This window comes from Camelina sativa, chromosome 10 (genome assembly GCF_030686135.1).
Source record: "Camelina sativa cultivar CO46 ecotype springtype chromosome 10, ASM3068613v1".
Classification (NCBI taxonomy): domain Eukaryota; kingdom Viridiplantae; phylum Streptophyta; class Magnoliopsida; order Brassicales; family Brassicaceae; genus Camelina; species Camelina sativa.
In genome coordinates, this window is record NC_141889.1 from 19,863,816 (window position 1) to 19,872,705 (window position 8,890).

The 8,890-nt window shown below is 34.3% G+C and overlaps 1 protein-coding gene across 1 annotated transcript; it reads right to left on the reverse strand.

Moving 5' to 3' along the window:
• LOC104719220 (phosphoenolpyruvate/phosphate translocator 1, chloroplastic) lies at nt 1–2,734 on the reverse strand. Its single transcript, XM_010437082.3, has 9 exons — nt 2,067–2,734; nt 1,721–1,843; nt 1,475–1,627; nt 1,169–1,254; nt 982–1,066; nt 781–900; nt 627–695; nt 405–534; nt 1–322 (listed from the first exon to the last, which is right to left on the reverse strand). The coding sequence occupies exons 1-9, from the start codon at nt 2,571–2,573 to the stop codon at nt 246–248; spliced, it is 1,350 nt and encodes a 449-aa protein (XP_010435384.2). The 5' UTR covers nt 2,574–2,734; the 3' UTR covers nt 1–245.
• Between the last annotated feature and the right edge of the window lie 6,156 nt (nt 2,735–8,890).

Below are 8,890 nucleotides of genomic sequence, written 5' to 3' on the forward strand. Positions count from 1 at the left end.
TTGGAAAACTGTAAAGCATTTTAAGTGTTTAAAATTTGTCTAGACACAGAAGAGAACAAACAACTTAAAAAGAAATTCTAAGAGAAGCGATGGCTGCAGTGAAAAAACTTAGAAAGGGATGATGAAACATCGTGACCAACCCGCGAAAGAATAAAACCATCTATCTGAAAACTTCAGCTCGAGAAATTGTATAAAAAACCAAAGGGGCCGGAGTGATATGAGATTAGGCATTAGCAGATATTTTCTTAAGCAGTCTTCGGCTTTGGCTTGATACCCTTCACTCTGGAGTATAAGAAGACACCTGCAAGGGCGATTCCAGTTCCTGCAGCAGAGCAAAATAAACAACAAATGAGCTCCAAAACTTTAGATTATACACAGAAGCCAAGAATAAGACTGTATATTACCAAAAGCATTAACAGGCGAGACAGGTGTCTTGAAGAAGATAACAGAGCTCACAATAACCACAACACGTTTCACGCAGTTTCCAACAGAATGTGTAACAGGTGATACTCTCGCCAATATCATGTACGAAACCTGTATTTTCCGCATATTTCACAAAAGACAATTCAAAATCTTTATATGCTCAAGCGAAACAACATAATCTCTAGGAAAAAAAAAAAGCTCACCTGCTGGTACGCGTGGAAGCAGAGTGCAGCAATAAGAGACTTTGTGTATATTTGTTGAACATTCACACCCTGCAAAACCGAGATGGGCTGTTAGGAACAGGAATTATTTGCCAAGGATACAATACAAAATTTGCAATATATAAAATATACTCACAACTGACTGAATGTATGAAGGAGTGAACTTGATGCCTTCAGAGAAGAAGGTCACAGGAGCCATCAGAACGAGAGACATCAATGTTATAATGGAGAAGAGCGTGATGTTGTCCAGAGAATCCTGCCGAGACGCAACATCAAATTTAGCTATTTTATTCCACAACACGTCAATGAAAATTTGATCCATGCACAGGAAACTTACATCTTTCTTAACCATGACTTTCTTACTCAGCACATTACGGGATTGGTTAGTCAAGTTTGACGCCATTGCACTCGTAAATCCAGCCCTGCCACAAAAGTTAACATAGTAAATATCTGAAAGTTGTCAGAGGAATAGAGATAATCACAACATAAAAAAAAAATGTCACAATACTCGTCGACAAACTGACCAGTTAAATGAGACCTCTGAAATTGAAGCAAGTGCAACTCCACCAACAATTGGTATAATGGCACCAATTACCCACGGAGTAGGCGCCTAAGAAGAAGTTGGTAAATAAGTTATGCTTTAAAACTTCAAGACTGGTGAAGACGTTGCACATAGTTAACACAAATAAAAAAAAAACGCAATGACTAATATTGAATATCATAAATAGGGTGGATGTTCGCAACAACAGATAGGAACCTAGACAGTAAACATGAGTGCATCAATCAACTCCGAGATGTGAAAGAAAAACACAAATCAGAAAAGAGCTCACCTCCCCAAGAAACATAGCAGACAACAAAACAGAGAAGAAAGGCTCCATGGCTTTAATGGTGTGAGTAAAGGAAACAGAAACTTTCCCAAGGCTCATGTTCGTAAACAGATTACCAAGTGTGTGCACAACGGCAAGCGGCAAGATGGCCGCTAACTATCAAGGTTAACAAATCAAAGTGAGTGACATATCTCCACAACAAGAAGCTTGTGATAAACAGTATCAATAAAAAAAGCAAATAAAACACACCTGAGCACCAGTGATCTTGGGTCTCTTGTACAGGTTAAGAGCCCACATGATCGTAATGAGAACACTACCGACAGCAAACTGAACCAAAGTGACAGTCATTGGAGCGTGCAGAGCTTTCAAAACCTGCAGGAATCACAAGAAACAAGAAACTATAATTGGTTCTCTCAGAAATCAATAATCCACAAACCTCTCTCCCGTTCAATATGACAATAGATTACAATTAGATATATAAACTGTTCCTCTGTGCATCCTATACTCAACATATCCGTTCCGATTCAAAGCCGATAGAACAGTGAGAGTCATGAGACTAAATCAAAAGCGAAACATTGGAGTTCAGATACAATACCTGCTTATTGTAGATGTTGAAGTAGATATTGAAAAGGTACCACATAGCAAACAACAAGCCAAGTTCTAGTATCTTCGACAATTTCCCACTCTTCTCTCCATCGTCAGCGCTTTCAGGAACTGCAGTAGCGGCGGTTTTGAAACGATTCGTGTCCAAGGAGCGAGAGATCGAAGAAGGGACACCGGACCAAGCTCGGAGAGGCGAATCAGACGAAGCGAGACGCCAAGACCGACGAGATAAAGAAGGAATAGAGACAACATTTGGAGAAACGTTGAGATCGTTGAGGTTCGAAGAAGCGGCGGTTAAGGGATGGCGAAGAGAGAGCCGCCGTGGTTTTAGGAGAGGGAGCGACGGAGAAAGAGAAAACACGGCGGAGCTCTGCATCGTGGTGGAGATCTGAATCAGAAGTTGGTGAGAGTGGAGGAGGAGAAGGAGGAAGGCGTTGTTGGAGACTCCGTCGAGTGGGTTGGTGGGGACTAAAACCAAATACAACAACAACAACAACATTAAATCTCTATATATTAAGGCTGGGGGGGGGGGGGGGCAATTGGGTTGAGGCGTCTTCGTATTTATTTATTGAAATGAAATGTGAGAAAGCATTCTTCTATATTTTTTAACGGAAAAATGTCGTTTTAACCACGAACTTACGCAAAAACATCATTTAAACTATCAATTTTGTCTGCGGCCATTTAAAATATATAGTTGCAGTTGACTCTTTTCTAAAACATGAAACATAATTGATCAGGCCAAAAACCCCAGGTTGTAATTCGGATGACAGAGCAATTAACCCTGTTAGCTCCTCTATTACGCTGTCGTTAACAATTCCGTTAAAGATAAAAACAACGTCGTTTTATCTACGACTCAGAAGGCTAAAAATCACCAAATCGCATTGTAATCCCTAATTTCCCAAAATCCCTAATCTTTGAAACCCTGATTATTCGATGCCAAAAGTGAGAAACAAGGGGGTGATTTCGTTTGTCGGAGATGGAATCGAAGCTCCATCACGAGACGAATCACAGAGTCTAGTTGTGTATGACAGCAACGATGTAGATGCAGCTCCACCGCGAATCGAAACAAATAGTGTTGTCGGAGATGGAGCTCCACCGCAAAACATCTCAGAGTCTGAGGTTAGAGACAAAGTTCGATGTGGACCTTCTAAATGTGTATCAGAGTCTGTTGCCGGAGGTAAAGGTCGAGCTAAACGAAGACGGAAAGGAAAAAAAAAGTTGTCGAAGAAGTTGAGTCTGATATAGAGGTGGAAGTGGAACATGACAGCGATGATGATTGTATGATATATGGTGATGATGACTTCGATGGGGTTGATGATAGAGTAGCTGGTGGAGAGGAAGAAGTGCACGGGGGAGAGGAAGAAGTGCATGGTGGATTCGATGTTGAAGAAGTTGCTAATGTAGACATCAGGGAAGACTTCCCCGAGGCTGTTAGGGGAGAAGAAGTTGGTTCAGATTCTGACAGCGGTGATGATGTTTGGGATGATGACAAGATTCCAGATCCTTTATCATCGGATAACGAAGATGAAGAAGACAACGACAATGAAGGGATGGGTGATGGAGATGTTGACGATCCAGAATCTTTGCTAGCAGTGGAGAAAACTTTCAACTCTCCTGAAGAATTTAAGCTTGCTGTGTTGATGTACTCATTGAAGACAAGGTATGACATCAAACTATATAGATCCGAAGCTCTTATGGTTGGTGCAAAATGTTGTTATGTTGATGATGATGGTCGTCAATGTCCATGGAGGGTTTATTGTTCATATGAGAAGAGGAAGCATAAGATGCAGATAAGATTAGTTGTCAATGAACATATATGTGTGAGGTCAGGCTATTCGAAGATGTTGAAGGCGTCTTCTATTGCATTTTTGTTTGAGGAAAGGCTGAGGAAGAATCCAAAGATCTCTCTTATCTGAAGCAAAGACATAGTTTATCATTACCAAAGCCACATATAACATACAACACCAAAAAAACACAATATCAAACACACTAGTAACCAAGATGCATTGTTGGTTTTTTGGTTTTAATCACTAGGATCACTATTACAATGAAAGGTAAACAAAGACACACCAAGCACAATTTCCAATTCTTAATTTCTCTATTGCTCCACATTGCATCATCCATCAACACTTCAATCCGAGCCTTTAACTATTCAATCTGGACAACAACCTCAGATTTGGCACTGCTTAACTCGCTCTCAATGTTGGTCAGTTTAGGTAAAGCCTCAACAACCTCCTCATAAACACCATCTTCGACCCATTTAAACAAATGGTCCTGCTTTTACGAAATTTTTTTGATTATCACATAACTATAAAACACACACAGAATCATATCTCAATCACTTACATCTCCTCTGGTTGGACAACGAAAATAAGGTCTTCCTGGGTTCTGTTTCGAGCTTGATGTGTAGATGGCGATGTCTAAACCGCAATGACATTTTGAAGGAAAACCATGGCACCAACGTCCTTTTTTCTCACCACTCGATTGTCCTGAATTGCAACTCATACTCGATTCGTTTGTGTAGAGGTGAAGATGACAAAAAGAAAATTTGGGGCTGTAATTGTGAGGAGAAGATGAAGATTTGCGATTTGGGGATTACATCTCTTCTGTTCTGAGTCGTAGATAAAACGACGTCGTTTTTATCTTTAACGGAACTGTTAACGACAGCGTAACAGAGGAGCCAACGGGGGTTAACGGGTGTTAATTGCTCCGTCACCCGAAATTACGACCTGGGGTTTTTGGCCTGGTCAATTATGTTTCATGTTTTAACAGAGAGTCAACTGTAAGTATATGTTTTAAATGGCCGCAGGCAAAGTTGATGGTTTAAATGGCGTTTTTGTGTAAGTTTATGGTTAAAACGACATTTTTCCCATTTTTTAACCTTTATGAAAGCCATATAACCTTCGTTGAAAAGTCCGCCTTTTAAAACTTTTGGCTTGGGTATTAATTTCTATATATAAGAACAACATTATACACTAGTAATTTAATTTTTCACATTTAAATTGAAAATAAATAATCTTTTTAATTTTATCTATATATATTTTTATTTGTAAATTATTAACTATGACTAAACTACTATCATAAAATAAAGTTTTAAGACGTTTAAAGAAAAAAACTCAGAAAATCATGTTAATAAACAACTATGCACAAAACAAAAATTAAAAGACATTTTGTGATTTTGTTAAGGATAATAAGTTTTTTATATCAATGCTTTTTGTTATGTAATGTCTAAAATAAATTTTCTCATTTATATATGTTCTAAATATTTAAGATTATACATTTTATTTTTACATGTTCTACGAATTTCAAAACTGAAATATGTTTCAAAATTTTCAGTAAACATAATTTTAAATGTTCTACAAAATTCATAACACACTAGATTTTAACCCGCGGTATACCGCGTGCATATAATTTCTATTATTATTTATATTTTATGTTGTATTTATTTGTTAAATATTAGATGTTTTGTAAAAAGAAGAAAAACCAAATTTTCCGGTCATTTGTGCAGCTAAATGTTTATATTAATTTTTTAACCTGCAATACACTTCATTACTATTTGTTTGTTTTGTTTAGTGTTTGATATTCTATTTTAATTTTTTAATTATTATAACAAAAAATAAAGGATCTAAATACATAAAAAGTAATTTATACGTTGTGATTAAGTCACATTTTTTCTTAGTGATTTAATTATTTTACACAATCTTACTTAAATCAACTTGATTTTATATGTCAAATATTCTAATATTTGTAGTGTTGAAAAATAATAAAATAAAAATTTAGCCCGTGTTAGCACAAATTTAATAATATTTTATTAATTCTAACATGCCTCTTTATAATCCATATACTATATAACCATATAGTATTTTAAACTTTTTTAATTTTACATATTCATAATATTTTAAAATTTTATTAAGTTTATCTGTATATTAATTATAATATTTAAATAAATGCGAATCGAAGTTCTTTCTACGTTAAGAATCAAAGCTCGCAGGTTTTGGAAACACAAATTGGAAATCAAATTGTTTTTTTCTTTGTTTGCAAAGAATTCAGAGATAAAATATCTTCAAAACACAATAGAATGTGTTGTTAAATATATCATAAATTTTGTTTTCATTGTGATTGCTGTAATTTTTTTTGTTGGAATAGAATTTAAAATATTTAGGAAACAAAATCTGATGTAATATTATTTTTGTAAAATTTTAGGAATTAATTTTGTAAATAAGTTTTTAAAGAAGTACAAATAAAAGGGTAGAACCCAAAATGTACTTCAACAATGTATATATAGATTTGTAAATAAGTTTTTAAATAAGTACAAATAAAAGGGTAGAACCCAAAATGTACTTCAAAAATATATATATAGATATTCTATACTTATTTTATGTTTTACAAAAATTTCAGGTATTTTCGGCGACGAAACCAACAAGCCCATCACATTTAAAACGTAAATCATCTTTTCTCGTATGAGTTGTTGAATTAGTGACCATGAGTAGTCATTCTGATAACCACTACAAAACTCGATCATCATCCATTTGCGTACTTACAATGCAGTCAAATCCATTTAGTTGAATCCTACATTATTAGTTGTAGGTTACATGGCATCAAAAGCACTCAAGTTATATAGTAATTTCGACTCAAAAGCACTTGTGTTTTGAGTTTTGACTCAACATAATCATAATTTTACAAACATTTTCCCAAATTCGAACATTGAAAAACTGTTGTTTTGTGATTATTATGGTAGGGACTAGGCTGAGTCGCACAAAAGGAAAGAAAAAAGCCTCCACCAAATTTCTTTATACACATCAATTTAGAGAAGCGGGTAGGTGGAGAAGCAGGGTACAAACAAAACACATGTGTTGGTCAAGAGGGGGCCACAATCCTACCTATTTTCAGAATCAAGGCCTTATTTGGTACATCATGAATCAAATTCTTAGATTTATGTTTGGCAACTCTCTTTGATCGAGATAAAGATACCCACTGATTGTTCCGGTAGTGACTCTGATGTCGTATTAAACGGAGCTTTTGGGGAACCATGTTGCAAAGAGTGTACAAGTGGTTTCGTGGAAGATGCGAGCCTTCATCAGTTCATATATTGTCACAGTGATGTTCTCAAATCGGGAAAATGCAGTGGCTATGACGAAAAACAGAGTCATGTACGTAGGTGGAAGATGCAATTGGTCTGACCTTTTTTTTTTGGAACTCCTTCAAAATCCCACCTTAAGGGGTGTGATTGTATGAGTCACATATATCAACTAAAAAAATTCAAAAAAGTTTCTTAAAATCATTCAAAGTAGCTCTTTAGAAAAAAAATGTAATACTTGGAATAACAGTAGATTTTAAGTGAGTTTTACAAATTATAGATTGAATAACAAGAGATTATGAATCATTTAGAATATTTTTACATAAATTTCAAGTTGAATAACATAGAACTTCAAAAGAGTTTTAAAATCATCAATTGAATAACAAGTAATTTTTGGAATGCTTTAAAATCTTCTAAAATATAAGTTCAATACCCCCTCAAAGATTTTCTGAAATAGTTTTTTCTTGTTTCCAATATTTTTTTACACTTCAGGATCTTTATAATAAAAATTATGAAAATTTAGTTGTATATATCTGGCTAAACACGTGCGTTTAGAATTTAACCATATTAAATAATTATGTAATACCGTTAACTGATGTTAAGTTGTTGATTGGAAGTCACCATATAACTAAAAGACAAAGTATTTTTATACCAACAATATTTAGATAAAATATTTTTTCTTCCAATAAAAAAGACAGGTTATATTAACACATCCAAAAAATAATATATAATGTATTTTTCTGTTTTTTTTTCCAATACAAAATGGAAAAAAAATAAGTTTGACGTTAAATACTGTGGAGTTCACTGAAAAATCTTTTTTTCAGCGTCCAATACGAATCTTAAACGTATGCACTATGCAACAATGTGCAAAAAGAATGAGAGACCTTTAAAATCTTCTCATTGACACATTACACTAAAGGTGTATTGAAACTAGAATTTTAGAAGATTTTAAGTTTTTGTTCAAATCACCTGTTATTGAAATTGAGATTTTAAAATATGTTACCAAATTCCATGTTATTGAAACTGAACTTGATGTAAAGTCATTCAAAATCACTTACAATCATTTGTTATTCAAGTATTTATAAGAATCAGATCAAATTCCATGTTATTCAAACTAAACAATGTATTTTTAAAAAAAATTCAGAAAATGGATTTTTATATCTTTTTAGTTGAAAACATAGCTGAGAAAATCACACCTGAAGGTGGGATTTGAAACAAAAATATTATTAACAAAAAAAATTGCAAAAATAATCATATCATTGGTTTCCGCTTTCCACTCTCACGTTCTCATTGTCAAACAAATCGTTTTTTTATTTATCAATCTTTCACAAAAAGCCAGGAATCATCTTTGAGAATTCTTTTGTTGGGATATGCTCCATCTTCTCTTTTCTCAAGCGAATAAGGCTTGCAAGTTCCATATTGGAAAACACAATTATGAAGTATGGAGAGAACCCTCTAGTTTTGCGTCTGCTATAAATAATCAAACATCAAAATGCTCTTACGCTAATAGAATGTTTGCTAAGTTGGTATTTTCACTTCTACAAATCTTCTAAAATCACTCACAATCAACGTTATTTGTTCAAATCTCACCAAATCACAAATAACAATGCACCAAAATATCTTAAAAACTCACTTGAATCTCTCAAAATTCAAAATTTTATAAACCCACCAAATCTTTTAAAATCATGGTTTGAATACGGGCTTTTGTTATTTAAGGCCCATAATGAAAATAAAAAGAA